Below are 23,519 nucleotides of genomic sequence, written 5' to 3'. Positions count from 1 at the left end.
AGACACAGTCAGTACTTCAGCGCCCCCTCGTGGTCTGACTTTGAAACGTACATATTCAAAGAACAGTCATTGTTCAAGAATATCCCGCTATGTAAATTCTCTTTATGCACGTCTTACAGATGGGTTTGTTTTTTTTTAGGCAAAATATGAAACAAGAGTTATTTATTGCAAATGTTTAGGATGTTTAATTATATAGAACCAAACTGTCAAATCTGTGATGGAGCTTTTCAGCCCTCATGATTGTAACTTGAAATATATATATATATTGAAAAAAATAGAAAACAAACCTCCAGGTAAAATCCTCACTCCTGAAAAGCACCGTATATTTTTTAAACAAGTTTGAAAGCCTCTCATTTGAGTTTTGAAAAAAATTGTTGCAATCTGCAGCCTCGCCGCTAGATGTCCCTAGAAACTACAACTCACTTCCTTTAAAGCCACGCAGAAAGAAAAAAGACATGGTGACAAAAAATGATCTCTGAGCAAATAAAAATTCCATTTAATTATGTGAGTAGAAGAGGGAAGTGACGCTGCATCCTCTGATAATTTGTTGTAAAAAGTGAATCATATTGCAAATTATTAAGGAGGTTAAGAGCCAGACCACTGCGGATGATTTGTCATGAGCGTCCGTCCGTCCGTCCATCCATCCATGTTTTTAGACTGTGGGAGGAAACCAGAGGTGTCAGAAATATTCACATTCATTACTCTTTTTTATTCATTATGTTTTTAAAATACTTTTGTAGAAGTTAAAGTATCGGCTCAAGGTTTTTACTCAGGTCGAAGTGCATGAGTAAAGTTTAGGCCGCTCACCAGATGGGTGCTCACAGCACATTCGAAAGGACTTGTTTTTGTCTCCAACCAGTGTGCCACATACTCGTCAATAATCAGGAGGGTGCTCATCTCCTGGCTGTTGTGCAATACCAGCTAAATATTCCTAATATGCAGTAGCCCACATGATAATATTTCATGGATGCAATCCAAGACCATCAGTCTATAGCCTACATGACAGCACACGACATAGGAGGTTGCATTGACTAAAGATGCATGTTGTTTTATAACAAGGAGAGGCAAAGTCATTACAATAAAGACATGACAATAATCGGCACGTTTACAAGAGCAGTCGACTGAATAAATGCCAGGTAAGTCTATCGGCATGCAATAGTGCACGTGCAAATGAGAGCCTGCAGTTTGAGCAATCGTGTGACATTAATTAACCATCCATCTATAGCGAATACAGTCAGACAGATAGATCATTGAACACACACACAAAGTATATTCGCCTCACTGTGCAGGCAGGTCATGTCTCAAAATAAAAAAAGCACCACTGCTGATTCTCTCTCTCTCTCTCTCTCTCTCTCTCTCTCTCTCTCTCTCTCTCTTGCTCTCTCTCTCTCTCTCTCTCTCTCTCTCTCTCTCTCTCTCTCTCTCTCTCTCTCTCTCTCTCTCCCCCTCTCTCTACCACCACAATGCCTATATAGTCATGCAAGATGCCAAAGCTAGAAAAGACACACACAGACAGTCACACACATTCATATATGATCACAATTCCTGCACGAGCACGAAAAACATGCAAACTCCACACAGAAAAAGTCAGACAAGACTCGAACTTTGACCTCATAGAGTAAAGTTGCTGAAAAGAACTACAACAGTGTGTGGCCTTCTTATAAGCATACAGGTGCATTTACATCCTGTGTAATTCACTGTTTCACCAAACGGATTTCTGGTTTTGTTTTTTATTGATTATGAGTTAGATTTGTCAATATATGCAAGTAGATATGCAAAACATTTTATACATTTCTGTGACACCATTCAGTGTGTGCAGACACCTGTTCATCTGGAACCCAATTTACATGAGCAATATTAAAATACAAAGAGGAAATATAAGAAAAATAAAATGAGGTCAAGATATCATAAAAATGTGGAACAAAAATACAAAATACAAATGTTTAAAACATTTTTCTTTTACGCAAATAAGCACTCCGATAATGAGATTAAGGTCATGTGTAACAAGCTATATACAGTACAGCAGGAAGTGTGTGTATTGACCCATAGGAGGCAGGAGAGAGCCGTATGTTCAGCTGAACGATTGAACCTGAGGATTTTAAAGACAATTAGAAAAATATTTCAGATTCCTCAAGATTCACGATAGACAAAGGAGATTTTAGAAAATATTGTACAGCATTGGGAAAAAATAAAGTTGTGAATCTGGACGTGCACAAGCATTTCTGTATAATTTTTTAAAACCAAATCTGTCTGTCCTGGTGGAAACGTCGCAGCCGTCCAAAGAGGCAAAAACTGAAGACGTAGGGAGAAATCTTCACCCTCAGATCATGAAGGACTGAGTCTGTTTGTAGTGCTTGAACTGTGGAGAGACAAAACAATGATTCATTTCCTTTAATTAGCCAAGGAACTGTGTTATCGGCAACTTATCAACAGCATTTAATGGCAGTCAAACCAGGGCCTGGCCTGATAAGAGAGCCTTTGATCACTCACGTTGCGGGAGGGAGGAGGAGGCGGAGGGGGAGGAGGGCTGTAGGCCTTCGAGCTGAAACACACAAACGGTGATGGTGGAGTTTGAGCTCATAACCAGATTATAAAGTAAAATTAGTACAGAGAAGGGAAGAGCTCACCCTTTTGTCTTCTTGGCCTCTGTTCAGAGAAACAAAAGAAAAGTTCAGTGCGGTGCTTGATTGAGTTGCAGCTGAGCTCGCTGACTCGGAGCGGATATTTACCTCCAGTGTCTGTTAAACCATAACTAACATATTTCCTCATGCAGTTTCTGGTACGTTGGATCTATTTCCTCAATCCACTTCTGTCAAACACATCCTGATGTTTAGCAACACCTTTTTTCATTTCTCCAACCAGTTCTGCTTTTCAGACTTTAATTGTTGATCCTTGAAACATTAATCTGCTTTATCTGAGATTTACTTTTCTTTTTTTTTTCACTGGAAATCACTTCCTGCTGGAAACTATGATAAGAAGGGCGGTCAAACCGTAAAGGAAGGTGTGAGAACAGCCTCTGGAAATGAGTTAAACTGATATTATTGTGTGCAATGAGCTGATGAAATGTACGATGCATATTTTTCTCCATGTTCCGTTGTGAAAATAATTCCTTCACCTAGAAAATCCTAATAAGGAGATACTGTCTGTAATAAGGATTTGTACTGTAGTTGGCCTCCTTTTCTCTACAGCCTCTTATCTAATCAAGAGTTTTACATCCAAAATGTAATCATTAAAAGCAATATAGTTTGATTTCATCAAAAATAAACAATAAAGGTTCACAGATTTATCTGGTTTCTGAAGATATTCATTTGAACAGAAGCTATAAACTTAATTTAAAGGTACAATGTCTTGTTTTCCATTGGAATACTTTGAAGAACTTTCTGATCTCTGGATAATGGAGGACTACATTAAATACAAACACAGAAAGGTGGAGGTGAATTAAGGATTCGTCTACCTGACAATGTTTTCAAGTGAAAATGCTAAACTTTGGTCTCAGTTCGGACGTCTGTTTACACAACGGTTAGTTACTGAAATAAAAAACAACTTTTGGAAAACAGGTCCTAAAGTAAAACTTTTTGAAAAAGCTATTTGAATCGTTGTCGTGTAAACGCGGCCTAAGATACTCACTCTTGCAGCAGCCTCGGCGGCGGCAGACGCAGACGCAGATGCAGCAGAAAAGAAAGAGCGCGACAAACCCTGCTGCTCCGGCTATCAAAACGGTCATGTTCAAAGGGTCTGGACGCAGAAGAAAAACATCTGTTGTGTCACTCAGGAAAGCATTTATCTTCTTTTTTTTTCATTGGAGGAAAAACTTACAATCAACAACTTTGAGTTGCTGAGCCACGCAGCTCTTCGGCGCCCCCACGCTGTTGGAGGACTCACAGCGGTACATGCCGCCATCGATCTTGGACACACTTTTAAATTTCTGCTCCAAACAAGGAAAAGAAGACCGTAAGTGTGTGTGTGTGTGTGTGTGTGTGTGTGTGTGTGTGTGTGTGTGTGTGTGTGTGTGTGTGTGTAACCTACTTCAAATTTCCACAAGGAAGTTCCTAACTTTTTCATAGGTTATGCACAACTTAAGGGTTCCTTTGATTATGTGAGCAGATTTGTGCAGTATTGAGTCATCAAGGTAAAATGAGCCTGTATTATATTTCCTGTATGTATATATATATATCTGAATTGTTTTTTTGCAACACTTTTACAGCAGTTGACAAACGCTTAGTGGTAACGTCCTCTAGGTGGCAGCGGGGCTGCGCGGTAAATAGGCCTACTGTTTTCCATGGTTGCGGCAGAGTGAGACAGACGTCAGGTTAGTTCTCTGTGAAATATAAAAACAAAACAAGATCCCAACCGAGGGATTTTCCAGTGTGGTGTCTGAAGCTTTTATTTATTGTAATAGTGAGGCAGATGTTGAACGTCAGAGGGAGGAGCTGTGTTCACCCGTCCTGCGCCAGTTTCTACGGCCAGGAGGGACGGTGGGCGTGGCCTACGGACTAGGATCTCATACTTTCTGCAATAGTAAGATCTTTCCAACACTAGTGAAGGAGAAGGCCACCACTAAAAAGGGACTTTAGTACTAAATTAAAGTTGTGCACAATGAAATTAAGGGATCAAAGCTGCAGCAACTCTTGATTCTGGACAGATTTTATTTTCTTTAAATTAAATTTTTGGGCAAATTTGTAATATTTGTTTGTGATGGGAACATTGAAATAATAATTTTTGTTTAAGAAGATAAAGACTGTGCCCGTGTTAACTAATTAGTTGTTTTTGTGTAAATGTGAGGTCTTTAACCTCGAACCAGGACATCACGATATAATTGTGGTGATCCCAGACCTTGAGTTTTAATTTTTGCAGTTTTTGTGCGGAACTGGTTCCACACGCGCCTGGTAAAGCTGAAATACTCGGAAACACACTCACCAGAGTGCCCTTGCTGCTGTCCATGCTGTAGGGAGCCTCTCCTGCGGCCGTCATGGCCTTGTTGTCTTTGTACCAGCGGTAGGTGGCCGGAGGAACGCTGAGCTTATCCTTACAGAGAAGCTCCAGACCCGAACCCACGAACACCGAGCTCGGCACGTCGCAGGACGGGACGTGTGGAGGCACTGAGGCAGTGGAGAGGAAAGAGAAAGAGCCCGTTCCACCAAAACTGTCACGTCAAGACAAGACAAACTGAAATATTAGTGTGACAGTCGAAGTGATCGACTTCAATTATTCTGGCTTCATTACGTCTAATGTGCGAGTTTTTATTGGTTATGCAGGAACGTGGAAGCAGAAGCTGGCAAGGCCGCGATAATTTCACTATTTAATGAGAAATGTCTGTCGTCTATGGGGTTGTATTACAATATTATGAGTGGTGTGGTTATTGGATTTCACTTCCAGCCATGAGAAGAAGAAAAAAAAAACTGGCAGTAATCATTTATTATTATTTTTCTTTGAGAGTGATAATAACTGTTATGAGTGAGAAAGTGGATTTCTGCCAGAAAAACCTTCATTTGCATGTGCAAATGAAGGTTTTTACTTCCTCGACTTTAGATTGAACAACGCTCATCTGCTGTTTTTTGTTTTGTTTTCACTCCATCACACTTCAAACGATTCACTTTACTCCAGCACACCACCCATCATCCTACCGAGCACGTTGAGGTTCACGATGGCCTCTCCCAGGTTGACGTGGTCCTCGGTGGCGGTCACCTCGCAGCGGTATTCCCCCGAGTCTTTCAGCGTCACCGAGTGTATGGTCAGCGTCGCTCCGTCCATCTTGGCCCGCCCGGCGTACGGGCCTCCAGCGGAGAGACGGCAGACGATTAGACCAACTTGCTCATCCAGCACACTGCACTGATCAGTTCTGACACTCACCGGTGAATTTGTGATTGAAATACACGAAGGTCACCCCCTTCCCTCTCTTCTTCCACTCGATTCGAGGGTTCTGGTCCTTTTCGGTCCTGAACTCACAGGACAGCACGGCGTCTGAGACGACAAGATTGATTCAGAGGTGAACTCGCTGGTTTTGTTACAGGCTCAAGGATCGAGTCAACAAACTGGATGAGTCAATAAGATTTGGGAATTTTGCAGTTTTCTTACACAGATTTGTGTGATTCAAGATGAAAATACATGAATGTACTGATCATACGCATAAAAACAGCTGCACTTATCCACTAGTTTATCTGAGTAATTTGTCTCAGAAATCAAACTAAATGTCAAAATGTGTCACGTTTTTTCAAGCGTTCCTGAAACACTTGACTTACATGAGAAATCTAGAAAAGGAGGAGGGACATACCAGTATATCTTTTTTAAAGAAGTTATAGGTTTTAATAGAAATTCTCTTCACTGAAGTGAAATCAGCCACGATGTTGAAGCAGACTGACTGCAGACCATTTTGATCTTTATTTTAAACAGATGGTGGTTAGAGAGCAGCCTGCTATATTGCCAATACATCCTTGTACTTCAGCCACAGAGATACAGTCATTTGACCACTGGTAGTGGTTCCGTGGTTAACATGCTCAAGTCAGAGCGAGAACCCGGTTCAGGTCCAGATTGACATGTTTTCCCTACGAGTTCAAGGTGTTTGTCCTGGAAACCCAGTGTTGTTACACACAAACACATGTGTTGGCATGTTATGCTTGTTACAGGTACAAAGGGTCTGAACATCAACCAGCTGTTACAGAAATCATATAAATATGAAGTTTTAACACTCTTTTCTTCAAAGAAAACTACTAATTTGTGCTGAAAAGTTCCATTGCTCACCTGTGTGCTCGTGGATTTCCACTTTGGGTTTACTGCTGCTTACTGTCACGGATAAACAGGCGGGACCTGCAGAGCAAAAACATCCATTCAACACTGTCATAAAGTGTTTCAGCTCTGCAAACAACAAGAACAGATGAAACAAAGCAGGAAAAAATGTATTCTAAGTCTGTAAGTATCTTTCTTTTTTTTTTTTTTTTTAAAGGAGTCATATTAAGTAAAGTTCCCTTATAACGGTTTTCCAGCAGTACTAATCGTCCCCATACCTGGACTGACGTCCCAGAAGTGAAGACAGTCTGTCCTCTCTCTCCCTGGCTTGTTTCAGTTTTTAAAAAGTGTGTTGCTCCAACCAGCCAATCAGGAATCAAACCCTATATAGTGTCATCGGGGATTTAGCCATTCACAATCAAGGTAGGACCTCCCTTTGACTCCTCCCACAATTAGGCAGCTCTGCTCTGGCACATGGCACCACCAGAGGAAGTACTTCCTCCTCTTCCCAAGATGGGCATGTGTGGGCGGAGCCAGTCCAGCTCACACAGACACAGCAGATTCTGAATGCAGCTCCTATGATCCAATATTCAAATGAAGGAAAATCAAGGAGAAGCTAGAAACTTTGAATACTGAAGGTTTTGGACCAACGAGACCAAGAGAAGGTATCAAAAAGCTGAATAACATGACCTCTTTAAGTACTGTAATGATCATAAATAGTTTTTTAGACAGTATCCACTCACGATCCTGAAACTGAGTACAGTCTCTAAATGTGGTCATTTTCAACTTTATAAACAACATCAATATTTCTATTTTCTTCTGATTTCAGGTAAAGTGAAGAGGAATGAGATGCGGCTGTATTGCCAAAAACACTATGGCTGGTGGAGTATCATGTTATTTTAGGGGTCACAGCTTTGAATCTTGCAGCAGGAAGGACACGAAGCAAGAAAACTACCCACACCATTACTGCAAAGTGAGATTTACAGTAAAGCTGTTAGCTTCTAAACCAGAAGAATCCGCCCCTCTTTGTTCCAGATCAGCCCCAAGAAACGTAAACAACGAACAACTGCTTTACTCCCTAATTTTACCACCACAGTTCTTTCACAGGAATCAGGTCATTTTCAAATGAAAAATGTGGATAGAATAATTTTCATGTTAAAGAGTGTATAAAATCAACATTTCAATGTACTATTCACTCAAGAACAACGCAGAAGAAGTTCCATGACTCAGCACTAGTTATAAACTGACATTAAAAGCACACGCTCAGTGGGTAACATGCATAACATCTCAAACATTCAGTCTTTGCCTTAAACCTTTAACAGAATCCTGAACTCCCATTGAAATGTCCTTCACACCCAGCCTCACTGTGCTCTTCTCATTATTTCCTCACTCTCGGGATTCAAAACTGACATGTGTTTTCAAAAACATGCATAAGACTACACTGGTTGTGGCCACGTCCTGGCGGTGCCTGGAGCGGTGGCGTCCAGGAATGCCAGTGATGGATGACCACTGGACAAACCGCCTTATCCCCACCTGATAACCTCCAGTGACGTGTCCCTTTAGCGAGCACACACACACACACACACACACACACACGCACGCACGCACACACGCACGCACGCACGCACGCACGCACGCACGCACACACACGCACGCACGCACGCACGCACGCACACACACACACACACACACACACACACACACACACACACACACACACACACACACACCAAACTACAGATCAAACACTCCAGAAGAGCCACTAAGGATGTTTTCTTTGAAAATACAGAAGCAGCAGTTAATGATTCGTATGATGCTTCAACTATAAAAACAGAATCCCGATAAGCAGCAAAGTTTGGATGCTTCGCAGACGACACTGTTATGACATTCCTTAATATCAGCTTGATGCTCGGAAGAGAATTAAGTAGCAGAGCAGAGGCGGTACATCGAATCCCTTTTATTGACTTTTCACAATTAAAGGTGTTTCTAGTTGTTCTTCAATGTGAAAAATAAACTGAAACAGGTTGTGTGTGTGTGTGTGTGTGTGTGTGTGTGTGTGTGTGTGTGTGTGTGTGTGTGTGTGTGTGTGTGTGTGTGTGTGTGTGTGTGTGCAGTACACACGACGAATATGTGTCTTTTTCATGCACACAAAGAAACTCTTCAAGACAGTAACCTTACACTTCTCAGCTGGCGAACACACACGAACACACACACACACACACACACACACACACACACACACACACACACACACACACACACACACACACACACACGCACACACACGTCAACGGCTTCAATATGACCTCAACCTGAACTTCAGTCCGACTTTAATACTTCATCTGACTCCATTGTACCGACACAAATGTAATTTTATTGTCTGTTCATTCTCATAAAGCCACATAATGAACAAACAATAACCAAAAGCTGAGGAAAGGGTAACTAGTAAGTGGGTTTTAAATGAAGTTACTCTACAATGTGCTTATTAGAAATCGTGCTTGAAGTAAGTTTTTAAAATGCATAAAATCTAGCAATTACAAATCTTTTGGAGTCAAGCAGATTAATATAAGTGATACTTCTCTGTTAAATATGCTGCATGTACATATTTTCAATAGGTTTGTTCAAACAGAAGATTTCAATCATGTCTCAGGATCTCTGGACATCATGATCAAAACGTCAAAGCGACAATCTGCAACATGAAGTTTGTTGTTTGGACAGCAGCCTCTGCCCTTTAACGTTCCCACAGCAACTTCAAATGCTTTTTTTTTCTTCTTTGGTTTCCAGATAGCAAGCGGTCAGTTTCATCTCAGTCCAATTAACAACAGGGTCAGTCAGGGGCTATCTCCAAACTCCGGTGTGGGATCTCGGGCTCCGCGGTGGGATGGTGTGACGTGTCTCATCAGCCTGAGGATCTCGGGTTCAAACAGCATCAGAGCGTGTTCAGTGTAAACACGGAGCTCCACCACTCCCTGCAGTCTGAGCGCCTGCTGCAGCCCCTCCACCCATCACACCTCCTCCCACCGGGGCTCAGCGCTGTGCACGGGCTCTATCACTCCCACGATCACCGCAACAATCAACACAGCACTTTCATCTGTTTGAAAACATTTTGCGTTAAAAAATAATAATGAATAATCTCTAGTTGGGAGTACAAGAGTTAATCAGTTAACGCATCAAGATTCACCAAGTCGATCCAAACATGCAGTCACTGACATCTTCTTTAAGTTGTATACTTTACTTTGATTTGATTTAATCGATTGTCTTTACAGCTTGATCGAACAGAGTGTTGTGGGTCCCAGTGGACAGCAGTGCAGCACAAGACAACACAGACAGGCAGTCATGTAATCACACCAAAAAATAAAATAATAATAATAATAATAATAATAATAATAATAATAATTCCCCTGGAGCACATGTTTTTGACCGTGAGAGCGTGCACATGGAGAATATGCAAACTCAACACAAAGTCCACCAACAGGACTGATATAGTTGATCTTGTCATTATCAGGTAAGAGCACAAGCCTCCCCACCAATCCTCCATATCGTTTACAGTATTTTATTTTTGCCTTGCAAACACAAACACTTAAATTGTACCTTAATAATACTTCAAACATTAAGAGAAACCGTCCTGCAGCTGATTTCTAAGTCAAGCAAAGGAAAGAACATCAAAAACAGCGTGAAGGCCAACACACCACCTCTCCCTCATCTCGGTGTCAAGATGTAAAAAACTTTTCATCTCTTTTTCAAACTTAGTAAACTTTGATAAAAGTGATTAAAAAGCGGTGAGACTCACTGTGCAGGAAGGTGACGAGCAGCGGCAGCGCCAGCAGCGTCATTCTCTTCATGGCGGGTCGCGGATTAAAGATCAGTTCGGTCCTGAGGTTCAGGGCTGGATCCTGAGTGTGGATGAGATTAGTTTCGCTCCAAACTCTGCGGATCCAAGGAGCGTCCGCAGCAGCGCGCGGGTGCGCGCGCACACGCGCCTAATCCTGGACCGGGCCCGCGAACCGTAGCAGAGGAAGAATTAGAGAGAGAGAGAGAGAGAGAGAGAGAGAGAGAGAGAGAGAGAGAGAGAGAGAGAGAGAGAGAGAGAGAGAGAGAGTGTACAGTACACACGACGAGCATGTGTCTTTTTCATGCTCACCAGAAAACTCATTAGGATTTAAGATGTTTTAAAGTGATTATTGTTTATGAATAAGCATTTATTGTGCTTAAAAACCTTAAGCATTTATTTAGAGGTTTGTATGATTATGGAGCATTGGTTTCACCTTGAACAGGATTTAAGCTTTAAGTAGAAAACATAGGTGCCAGTCCTCCCCTCAGTGACCCTCTGACCGTCTGTCAAACAAATACGGGACAAAAACATAATATTCAGCAGCGTAAACAGACGGTTTGGGCTGCAGGTGCTCATAAGGACACATTGTGCAGCATATGGAACCCCCGGCTTCCTTAATATCGTAGTGTGAGATTTAAAAAAATAGCATATTTATTTTAATATTGACAGATTTTTTTAAAAATTCCCTTAAAAAAAATTAAAGGAAAGAATGAGAGAGAGAAAGAGAGAGAAAGAGAGAGAGAGAGATTACACATCATCCTGAATAAGTTAAAATAGGCTTTAATCGTCCCAGTGGGAATTTTTTATTTTTTTTAAATCAGCCTGTACATCATTACATGTATTTGGTGTAATTTAAACGTGTAATTGTGAAGAAAATGCTGCAGTGACTCCATTTGAAAACTGACACAGTGGCACCTGTGGCATGTAGGAATGGACAGAACAAGAATGTGGTGCAGTTTGCTGAAAACTATTAGATTAGAATTTTCAGGAAATGTTCTGCTTGCACAGTGATGTCTGTAATTGTGAAAAATGTTGACGTTGTCCACAGACAGTACAGTGTAAACTATTTTAAAAAAATTAACATAACCTGCAGCCACCAAATTTAAAAAGAAAAAAACCATTTCTACATATACAGTATAGGCCACACCTGTCTATAAACACATGTCAGCGTTGTAACAGGGCATGAACTTCACTGTGGGATTGTGTTTTTTGTTTTCCTTTCTTTCTTTCTTTCTTTCTTTTTATGAAAAAACAAGTTTTAACATGGGAGGGAGAGAGTGAGAGGGCAAGTGAATTCCAGCAGACATACACAAACACTGAGGATTTTATCTCTGTAGATGAAGTAATTGCTGATTGTGAAGAGAGGAGATTTTCCTCTGAAGACGATTGGTCAGCTAGTGCAGCCACAGAGCGCAACAGGGCGGAGTTACGTGATGCACCTGAACGCATCACCCATTTGGCATGAAGCTCATTTACCCCTAAAAACCCTCAAATTGGCCTTGTTGTTTAAGCTGCTGAGTGTGAAAAAAGTAGAAGCTTATAGTACGGAAATTAAGGAAAGTTCCTGTACGCTAGAACAAAGTCCCGGTATGCTGAGGGGTATCATTTTAAAGTGCTGGTACTGCTTACTGGTGCATACCGGCCCACCTAAAGCATTGCATGAAGTGTAATTGAAAGTGGATGGATGCATGTTCATTCTTTGAATTTAAAAAAGATTATACAAACATTTGATGCACATCTCTACGCATCGGTTGATCTCAGTAAAGGAGGTATGAAACCTTTAGAGCAGGGGTGTCAAACTCAGATCCTCGTGGGCCGCAGCCCTGCACGTTTTCAATGTCTCCCTCCCCTGAATGTCCTGATGGTTCATCATCACATTCAGCACAAAGCCAGATAACGAGCTGCTCATTGCAATCAGCTGTGTTGAAGCTGGGAGACATGCAAAACGTGCAGGGCTGCGGCCCTCGAGGCCTGGAGTTCGACACATGTGCTTTAGAGTGTCTTTGAGGAGAGACTTTGGGGCAAGAATGCCACCCTGTTCTCATCGGAAACAATAAAAAGAAGTCACATGGTCCCCGTGGCATCTTCTTTTGACCTTCTTCCACTTCTGATGTCATCCAAGTGATTTAAAGGTGCCATATTATCCAGTTTTTCAACACTTTCACATGGTCTTGTTGGTCCAAAATCATTGTATTCAAAGTTTATCACCCCTAATCCAGTTTTTCCTTGATTTTCAGCCATTTGAATATTGGATGATAGGAGCTGCATTCAGAATCTGCTGTGTCTGTGTGAGCTGGACTGGCTGCGCCCACACATGCCCATCTTGGGAAGAGGAGGAAGTACTTCCTCTCGTGGTGCCATGCATAGACATAATAAAGAGTAAACGTTGCATAGGCTGCCGCGGAGCAGGAACTATGGCGGCCATCTTGGTCCGGTCGTCAAGTCTGTAAACACAAACTGCTGCAGCAGCGAATCCAAGACACCAGAGACTTTGTTTACAGCTTGTTCACCTGCTATTAGTCCAACTGAAACTTTATAAATCAAATGTTCCACAATACAGACTGAGATTATAACTAAAGAATGCTATTGTAGAAATAAACCAAATATTGCAGGTATAACATGGACCAGCACATTTTACCAGGTGACACAGCTGTATTGTTCACATGTAATTCTTTCACCCTTACAGAAGTAAGATTCCTCTCATGTCTCCTCCTCCAGAAAGTAGCAAAGAAGGAGAAAATAAGCTTAATCTCCTTTTTAAAAGGTTTTTGTTTTAACTCTCAAGTCTCCCGTTTTCATTTTGAAGGTTTCCCAAAGACAAAGATTTCATGAAGACGAGGGAGGTGGCTTTGAGGAGGAAGGATTCCCTGACTGAGTCTCTGTAGTTTGCTGGGGACATTTTAAACTGGAAGAGTTCGTCCTCCATCTTCATCTTCCTCTTCACCTCCAAAGAACAGGTGTATCATCAATAGGCTAGTAGCTTCATGAATGTAAATATTCTATCAAGAACCACAGGGCAGGTGAAATACTTCTCTCTATATACTGTGTGTGTGTGTGTGTGTGTGTGTGTGTGTGTGTGTGTGTGTGTGTGTGTGTGTGTGTGTGTGTGTGTGTGTGTGTGTGTGTGTGTGTGTGTGTGTGTGTGTGTGTGTTTATAAATTACCTATCATACATCAGAAATCAGAACATTCTATTATTGTTTAGTCCACTATGAACATCAAAATACACCAAACCATGTGTCCAGTATCAGAACGACATGTATGATGTTTGCAGGAAAGAAAACCAGGTGAAGATCAGTTCAGTAATTATCCAGTTATGATTGATTAAAGTCGCTGACACTTCATTACTCCTGCCAAGAAGATTAGACTGCTCATTTATATGGTAGACGACCGGGCCAAGATGGCGGCGCCACCGCTCACCGGTGCCAATAGGTGGTAGTGGTCGATGCAGCGTCTACTCTTTATTATGTCTATGGTGCCAAGTGCCAGAGCAGAGCTGCCTAATTGTGGGAGGAGTCAAAGGGAGGGCCTACCTTGATCGTGATTGGCTAATCCCCCGATGACACTATATAGGGTTTGATTCCTGATTGGCTGGTTGGAGCAACACTCTTTTTAAAACCTGAAACAAGCCGGGGAGAGAGAGGACAGACTGTCTTCACTTCTGGGACGTCAATCCAGGTATGGGGACGAGTATTACTGTTGGAAAAACTTTAGAAAGGGAACTTTACATAATATGACTCCTTTAAGGTAAGACAAACAAACACAGGAGGCATTTCAGATGCAGCGTTGTGGCGGCCAAGAGGTTCTAATACACATGATACTGATCATCCTGCAGGTTTGTAGTTCAAAAGAAAAATCCACCTGCAGAGTGGAAGACAGTTTGAAATGATGAGTTACATCTTTCACTCTGATGAGCAACTGTCTTTCTTTTCATCATCCAGGGAATCCAGGGAATGAATGAATGAATGAATGAATGAATGAATGAATGAATGAATGAATGAATGAATGAATGAATGAATGAATTTAGAGACTCGGGGTTTTGCAGTACACAACTTGAATTCCGGGCATTCAGTTTATAGTACTGATATGTTTTCACGTCAAAACATTTTTTACAATCAAGCACCTCTAGCTGCGGGAGGTGGAACTGTCAGTATCTTCTCATCCTCTTCCTCAATCGCATCTCGGCCTTCATCAGTGTGTTTGATCTTCATTTTTGGATGATGGGTGCAAATAATGGATTCTTAATTAGCGATTATATTGGTCAAGCGCACAGTGCTACAGGGTAAGGGTTAGGGTTAGGTTTAGAGTTAGTTAGGTTTACAGTTAGTTAGGTTTAGGGTTAGGTTTAGAGTTAGAGTTAGAGTTAGAGTTAGAGTTAGAGTTAGAGTTAGTTAGGTTTAGGCTTAGAGTTAGGTTTAGGATAAGGGTTAGGTTTAAAGTTGGCGTTAGAGTTAGGATCAGGGTTAGGTTTAGGTTTAGAGTTAGAGTTTTAGTTATGATCAGGGTTAGGTTTAGAGTTAGAGTTAGGTTTAGGATCAGGGTTAGGTTTAGAGTTAGCGTTAGAGTTAGGATCAGGGTTAGGTTTAGGTTTAGGTTTACAGTTAGAGTTTTAGTTATGATCAGGGTTAGGTTTAGGTTTAGAGTTAGGTTTAGGATCAGGGTTAGGTTTAGAGTTAGCGTTAGAGTTAGCGTTAGAGTTAGGATCAGGGTTAGGTTTAGGTTTAGGTTTAGCGTTAGCGATAGAGTTAGGATCAGGGTTAGGTTTAGGTTTAGATTAGCGATAGAGTTAGGATCAGGGTTAAGGTTAGGTTTAGAGTTAGAGTTAGAGTTAGAGTTAGAGTTAGAGTTAGAGTTAGAGTTAGAGTTAGAGTTAGAGTTAGTTAGGTTTAGGGTTAGAGTTAGGTTTAGGATCAGGGTTAGGTTTAGAGTTAGCGTTAGAGTTAGGATCAGGGTTAGGTTTAGGTTTAGAGTTAGCGTTAGAGTTAGGATCAGGGTTAAGGTTAGGTTTAGAGTTAGAGTTAGAGTTAGAGTTAGAGTTAGAGTTAGAGTTAGTTAGGTTTAGGGTTAGAGTTAGGTTTAGGATCAGGGTTAGGTTTAGAGTTAGCGTTTGAGTTAGGATCAGGGTTAGGTTTAGGTTTAGAGTTAGCAATAGAGTTAGGATCAGGGTTAGGTTTAGGTTTAGAGTTAGCGTTAGAGTTAGGATCAGGGTTAGGTTTAGGTTTAGAGTTAGAGTTAGGTTTAGAGTTAGCGATAGAGTTAGGATCAGGGTTAGGTTTAGGTTTAGAGTTAGCGTTAGAGTTAGGATCAGGGTTTGGTTTAGGTTTAGAGTTAGAGTTAGAGTTAGAGTTAGGTTTAGGGATAAGCAACGAGATTGATGGATCCGTTCAGTAATCACGGATCCATTATTTGCATCTAATTGGTGGACCACACAAACAACACACAGAACGAGGTTGTTCTCAGGGGATCAGGGGAAATCCATGGTGAAGGAATCACCCCCTCACACAGCAGCTGCTGCTGCCTTGCTGGCGGAGTTACCGACCGCTGATGTTGCCTCACAGAAAGCAACAACATTGCCACTGCTGCCAGGAGCTCCAACAGAAGGAGAGGAGTGAGTGAGTTAAAAAAAAAAAAAAGAGGTCGTCTGTTGTGAGTGTGACTGGTGCATTTGTAGAACACTCTCGGTCTCACACACACACGAGGACACAGCAAACACACACATGCATTCATGCAGACATTTGAACTTGAGCTCGAGGGCCTCAGGTTAGATTGACGTCCCCATAAAAACTACCCACAATGCAATTTTCAACAACTTGCTGAGGTGACTCCTGTGAGAAGTAGCAGTTGGAGATTTACAAGGTATAAACATCATCACAGTTGTTCTGTAAATGTGGATAAAGTGAATGATAAAGACTGCGTATGAATATAGAATTAATGTCAATACAAGATGTGCAGAACCAAATGAGCACAACAAGACAATCGACTGGGCAAAAGCTCTTGTTTTTCTAAACCACCTGTCTTCTTGTTTAATTGTTGGCGTGTGACCCTGTCGTCGCTGCAGGAGCCTGTTCAGGCTGACACGTTCAATGATGGAGGACGAAGACACTCATGATTGTTGGTTTGTAACCTGTTGTAATGATCAAGAGGCTCTGGGACATTTTATTTCTGCAGAGTTTGCATGTTCTCATTGTGCCTACTGTGGGTACTCGCTTGTTAGACCATAGGTCATAAGTGTAACTGCATGCAAGGGTGAATGTGCCTGTGTCTCTGTTTTGGACCTGCACAGCTCTGGACTGGTTCAAGTTCAGGATGTTCTCCATCCCAACACCACAAGTAATGAGCCAATACCAATGTCAGTGTAATTAGAATTAATATGAATGACTAAATAGTTTGGCCAATCCTACAAACATGCTGCGATGCACTGCAGAGGCCAGCTCATGTTGACACCTCAGTATGACTATCGCACTTTATCGAGAACAAATAGGTACCATCTGTATCATTTATCCACTTTATTATCTATTTTCCTTGTATGATTTCACAGAAATATGATCAATGATCTAAATGTAAAAGCTGGAAGTCACGGCGGTCAGCGTTGTCTGTGTGTCCACAGAGATGAGTGTAATCGGAGGTCCGGGGGATCAGACAGCTGCTGCTGAGCTACTGTGTCCTTGGCTATTAGGTTTCTCCCCACCAAGCGCTCGCACAACAGCACATTGTCGCTCAGCCCGGCTAATGTGCACACATGCGTGCATTTGTTGGCCACATGCACACACAAAGACACCCGCGGCGGCGGCCATACGCGCAGACACGTGTGACCAAGCGCGCCCAGGGAAGAACAGTGAAACACCAACAGGCAGAATCTCAGCTGCAGCACCTGTTTGTGATCAACGGCCACAGCTGCCGTGTGCAGGGCCTCACTGAGCTCATGTGACACACAGGAACACAATCAGATCCATAACAACAGAGCCGCTGCCTGCTCGCTCTACACAGGCTCTAGCAGAAACACGAGCGAGCGGGGTGACTTGAAATGTACGATCTCTGACGACAGCCACGTAAGGTCAGGCAGCCTCGAACAGCTGGCCAGCTCACACTTCACTGCCGTGGCTAAACCGTTCACCACCACACTTGGAATAAATCAGGACTCGTGATATCAGAGCTTAACAGGAGCTCATTTTAAAGCTTTAAATGATTTACTGTACACATCCCATATGGACGGCTGCGACATTTCAGTTGATTGCAAAAGAAATCTGGACTTTCCTGTAAAGAACTGGTAAAGTATTTTAGTGTAGTGGTTAGCACTCTTATCTCACACTGAGAAAATCCTCAGTCTGAGTTCACGCTCGGTAAACTTTAGAGTTTATTTTCAAGCAGAAGTGTCAAAAACAAAAACAGGACGTCTGGAGCGAACAAAGAGGAACTGACACAGGCCAGAGAGGGAGAAAAGTTGAAATACACGGGGAAGGAGGAGAGACAACAGGTGCTGCTCCTGAGAACCGACAAGGAGGAGAAGACAACTGGACAATTGTAGACGTGAGGTGAGACAAAAAGGGACAGACAGACATTTCACACAATCGGGGACCTGATACCTCATGGCAGTGTTGCCACAGTTACCTTGAAAAAAATAATATGATTACTGATTACTAGTTACTCCTTTAAAAAGTAACTTAGTTACTTTACTGATTACTTGTTTTTTTAAAGTAACTAAGTTAGAGTACAAGTAACTTTTTAGTTACTTTCAGCAGCTGCCGACAAATAAAGTCTTTCATTGATTGATTGATTGAAAAAAGGAGGGCTGATTGCAATGTTCAGGTTTATTAATGACGTCAGCTTGTTCCCATTATTTTGTGTCACCTGAACCGTTAGAGCGAGCTGGCCTGTGATTGGCTGAGAGTGGAGAAGGGGGCGGGTCAGGTGAGCGTGCAGACTGCATGCATGCTCTGTGAGTCTGCGTCAGTTTGGAGGAGAAAGGAGGAGCAGCCAGTTCAGTTTAATAATAAAGCGGCTTTGCAGACAAGAAACTCGTCCTTGGTGATGCTACAATAGTAATGCTACAATAGTAATGCTACAATAGTAATGCTACAATAGTAACGCACAGTGACTTGGATAAGTAACTTTAATCTGATTACTACTTTGGAAATAGTAACGCGTTAGATTACTCGTTACTCGTCATAACAGAGTAACACGTTACTAATAAACACGTTATCTGCATCACTGCCTTATGCATACCTGCAGTTTCTCTGCGTACTCTGAGGCCACGTTTACATGTACAATGGAAGAAGTTTGCATATCGGACATTGGGACTGCTCTCCTCTCTTTTTAGAGCAGCAACATGATGGAGCCCATGACAAAAATATGCAAAAGCATTTATTTACACGCAATGTGACATTTATGTACAATGAACATGTACATTAGAGCACAAGTTATAACATTTTTTGTGTAACAAATTTTGATTTTTTTTACATATTTACACACAATAACATATTTACCTATTATACTTTCATTTATTTTTACATAGTTACCTTTAATATTACATAGAAAATAATTGTTACATATTTACCTATTACATATTTATTTATTGTGACACATTTATCTATTATTACATATTATATGACATATTCTTTTTCAGCTCTTCATTTATTAGATTTTTCGCTCTCAGTTCCTCCAGAAGACCACACACTGTGTTCTTTGCCCTCCGTTCTCCATCTTTGGCATTCCTCTTCTCTCCTTTCAGACTCTCCACCTCGGCCATGGCTTCACTGAGTCAAAGCATCAGGACATGTGGGCAGTGCATAGGAGTGGTCCTAGTGCACGTTGCACAAGCAATGAATTAATGTGATAACACAGGACTCTGAACATATAAATCCTCTTTTTTCTCACTAGGACCACTCCTATGCACTGCCCACATGTCCTGATGCTTTAAAAGCCAGACTCAGCAAAGCCATGGCCAAGGGTCTGAAAGGAGAGAAGAGGAATGCCAAAGATGGAGAACGGAGGGCAAAGAACACAGTGTGTGGTCTTCTGGAGGAACTGAGAGCGAAAAATCTAATAAATGAAGAGCTGAAAGAGAATATGTCATATAATATTTAATAATAGATAAATGTGTAACAATAAATAAATATGTAATAGGTAAATATGTAACAATTATTTTCTATGTAATATTAAAGGTAACTATGTAAAAATATATGAAAGTATAATAGATAAATATGTTATTGTGTGTAAATATGTAAAGAAAATCTAAATTTGTTACACAAAAAAAGTTATAACTTGTGCTCTAATGTACATGTTCATTGTACATAAATGTCACATTGCGTGTAAATAAATGCTTTTGCATATTTTTGTCATGGGCTCCATCATGTTGCTGCTCTAAAAGGAGAGTACAGCGTCCCAATGTCCCGTCTGCAAACTTCTTCCATTTCCTCTCAATACTTTCTATAAGTATGCTACATTAAATAAATAAATAAATAAATAAATAAATGAAATAATTTTCAATTTAATAAATTAAAAATGAAAGCAATGATTCTTCACAGTCATGTAAATGTGTATTTGCATGGTTTTCTTCAGAAAACACATCGCGGTCACAGAGACTTGTTTAGCCTGACGGGTCAGACTTCCCACTCACAAGACGGCGGCCGCTCTGACGTATCGGAGCGGCGGGCGGAGACAGGCTGCGCGGCGTCTAGTGTTTATGTCTATGCTTACACCTGCTACGGAGCCTGTTACTGCCCATGCGCATCTCTCCTGCTCATCCAGTTGTAAACAAACATGGCGGCGCATTGTGGAATGACTCGCGGACCGTATTCAAGTTTTATCGTCCAGATCAGTAGTTTAATAGTTGAGACTCACCCCTGATATCATCCGATGTGTCATAAGTCCATACGGATGTCGGGTTCTCTCCATTTTCTTCACGTTTATAGTGTATTGTTCTCTGCACACACATCTGTGTACTTTCATTACAAAATCAAACAACAGCGCCCTCGTGTGGCCCGGCATACTAACTACATCGTTGTCTCTGAGTCTGCTGCTGCAGTGGAAACACACTCCTTTTTTTTTCATGGATTAGGTGTTGTCACGTGAAACGTTGCTGTGTTAACAGGGCCTTAGTTAGTTTGTTTTGTCCATGAATGTCCTGTAATGTCTGCCAGACTGTAAGTGTTTAAAAAGTGCAAATCCGGGATGAGTTGGGTCCTGGAGTATCTGCTGTGCTTTGTTGAGGCAGTGGGAACTGTAGAGATCCTCCAGGGATGGAAGGGGGCAGCTGGTGATCTTCTTGGCTGTGCTGAGGATTTTCTGGAGCTGTTTCCTGTTTGCTGCTGTGCAGCTGGAAAACCACACACAGATAGGTACAGTATGTAAGAATGCTCTGTATGGAGCATTTATAAAAGGACACTCACAGTTCCTGTCTGAGGTAGTTGTTTCTCAGTATCTTCAGAAAGTAAAGTCTCTGCTGTGCCTTCCTTTTTTTTTTTTTTTTAATCTTTTTATTAGTGTTTTCACTTTTTTTTTTTTTTACAACAGAAGGGAAGCTACAAAAAAAAAGTGTGGGCAGACAGGCTTGAGAATTAAATAGGGTCATTCAATCCAATACAGGTTGGTATCAGGAAAAAAAATAATGATAATATCCAGTGAGCCCAGTTTGCTTCTACGTCCTTCACAAACGTCCATGACTGTCCGTTGTCTCTTCCCAACCTTAAAGGAGACATATCATGCTTTTAAATCCTTCCTTTTTACATATAAATCATACAGTTGTGGTCTATACAACGCGAAACTGCAATGCTTGGGTCTGAATTCCTCATTATTATAGCTCCACAGGCCCCTTTTCAACCCCTTTTCTGATGCGCTTCTGAGAGCAACTCGTTTTGGGGCGGTCTCTTCAAATGCAAATGAGACACTTCATACCCCGCCTCCTCTCCAGGTTGCAGAGGTGACACTCGGTTCAACTTCACCCTGTTCGGCCATCTTTGTAGTTTGATCGAACAGATACAATTATCTAGCGGCGCAGAAACTTTATATTCACACATTATTTACAAAATGTCAACAACGGAGGATTTGTCCATCCAGCCATACATGTTGGAGCCAGAGTCGGACCCGGCGGAGCGAGATGAAAATGACGATGATGCACGTGCAGAACAACGTCTTCATATGGATGTAACGCAATGGTGTGTTACTATATTTACACTAACTTCTCCATCCATGCCCACTACTACAATACTGCCTGTATTACAACGACTATTTAACACAGAAGTTACATTATAATCTAAAACGAGCACACAGCGCTAACATATGAAGACGGTGCAACTGCTAATGCTAACAAAACAATGACAGGGACGTCTTATCATCACACTTTTTAGCGTTATATACAGCTTACCGAAGTGCTCTGTTCGTCGTCTCCATAGATAGAAGGAACTGACCGCTCAATCAGACGAAGTCTTTCGGCAAATCCTTCTTTATACTGGCGGAGGTTGCTGAAGCAGTCATTCTTGAAGTGATTCGCGCACACAAAAATGACCTTACCCACAGATGTGGGTACATTTCTGTGAAAAATAAAACTCAACCAGGCACTTCGAAAAGGTTCTGATGCTGGGAGACGGTGTAACGAAGCTTGTGGGTTACTACATCCAACAACCGAACATTTCGACTTATCCTCTCGTAACTTCGGTTGGACTACAGAATCGCAGCGAGAAACAAAAATGGCGGATTGCTCGAAACGTCGATGTCCTAATTTGGCAGTTCCGCTGAGAATACTGTGACGTCATTGTTCAAAAAACGTAATAGAGAATAGAAAAATCGAAACCGATCGCAAAATATGACCAAAACAGAATATAAAGATATCAACGGAGCACCTGAAGAGACTACTTTGAACTTTTCTGTACTTCTAAACACTCTAAATATACACCAAAATGCATTTAAGGGCTAAAAAAGTGGATTTAGCATGATATGTCCCCTTTAAGTGAGAAACCTCATTCAGGAAGCAGATACATACGGAACATAAGTAAATAAAATAGAAAAAAAACAGACAAAACAGACAAACAAAAAAGTAAAACAAACAAACAAAACAAGAAAAAAAAGAAGGACAACAACAACAACAACAAAATGACAACTAAAAAACAACTACCAAAACAAAACTAAACTAAATTGGACGGGGAAATAATGATATTGATGACATACGGACAATAGACACCGGGGGGGATCTAGGTAGTTTCTCGGTGGACAGTGATGTTGGACAGGTGTTTTATAAAGGGTTGCCAGGTTTCATTAAAGACAAAATTTGAGTTAGTGAGAATCGAATCTCCTCCAGTTTAATATTGATTAGGACCTCCTTTAGCCAGTTATTGTGTGTAGGAGGGAGTGCTTGCTTCCATCTGAACAGGATAAGGCGTCAGGCCAGTAATGTTGAAAAAGCTATTACTCAGCATTTCTTTACTGGTAGATTAGTTGTTGTAGTTGGAGGAGATCCATACAGAGCAGTGCAGGGTCCAGGGAGAAGTTCTATCTCCAGCACGGCAGCAAGGGTGTCAAAAATCTGCTGCCAGAAGTTAGTGGGATTTGGACAGAACCAGAACATGTGCGTGTGGTTGGCGGGTGATTGGTTACATCTGTTACAACTGTCCCTGGTGCTAGGGTAGATTTTTGCCAGTCGGGCATTTGTATAGTGTACTCTGTGGAGAACCTTGCATTGTAATAACTGCTGTGCTTTCTTGATGATGGCTGTAGCGTTGGCCCTCCAGGTCTGGTCATACTCTATGTGTATGCCCAGGAATCTTCAACTGGAGACCCTCTCCACACAGTCCCCGCCGATGAACAGGGGCGGAGTCTCTGTTTTCCTCCTCCTAAAGTCTACGATGATCTCCTTCGTTTTCTTGATGTTCAGGATCGGGTTGTTCTCCATGCACCACGCAGACAGCCTCACCTCGTCCCGGTATGCGGACTCATCCCCTCCTGAGATGAGCCCCACCACGGTGGTATCATCA

The 23,519-nt window shown here is 41.6% G+C and overlaps 1 protein-coding gene across 2 annotated transcripts; it reads right to left on the bottom strand.

Annotated features, from left to right (window-relative positions):
* Positions 1-470: 470 nt before the first annotated feature.
* Positions 471-10,711, bottom strand: jam2b (junctional adhesion molecule 2b). Of its 2 annotated transcripts, XM_080479126.1 has the most exons (11): positions 10,514-10,711; positions 6,739-6,804; positions 5,851-5,961; positions 5,625-5,774; positions 4,918-5,099; positions 3,817-3,925; positions 3,628-3,735; positions 2,628-2,646; positions 2,491-2,542; positions 2,319-2,359; positions 471-657 (listed from the first exon to the last, which is right to left on the bottom strand). In XM_080479126.1, exons 1-10 carry the CDS (start codon positions 10,563-10,565, stop codon positions 2,321-2,323), a joined length of 888 nt encoding a protein of 295 aa, XP_080335252.1. In that variant the 5' UTR covers positions 10,566-10,711; the 3' UTR covers positions 471-657; positions 2,319-2,320. The 2 variants fall into 2 exon arrangements, with proteins under 2 accessions (XP_080335252.1, XP_080335251.1); XM_080479125.1 differs by lacking the exon at positions 471-657 and having other exon boundaries at positions 1,025-2,359; positions 10,514-10,661.
* Between the last annotated feature and the right edge of the window lie 12,808 nt (positions 10,712-23,519).

The sequence above is a fragment of the Lipophrys pholis genome (genome assembly GCF_963383615.2).
Source record: "Lipophrys pholis genome assembly, chromosome: 13".
NCBI lineage: Eukaryota > Metazoa > Chordata > Actinopteri > Blenniiformes > Blenniidae > Lipophrys > Lipophrys pholis.
Note: the sequence above shows the minus strand (reverse complement) of the source record. Positions and strands in the feature narration are given on the sequence as shown.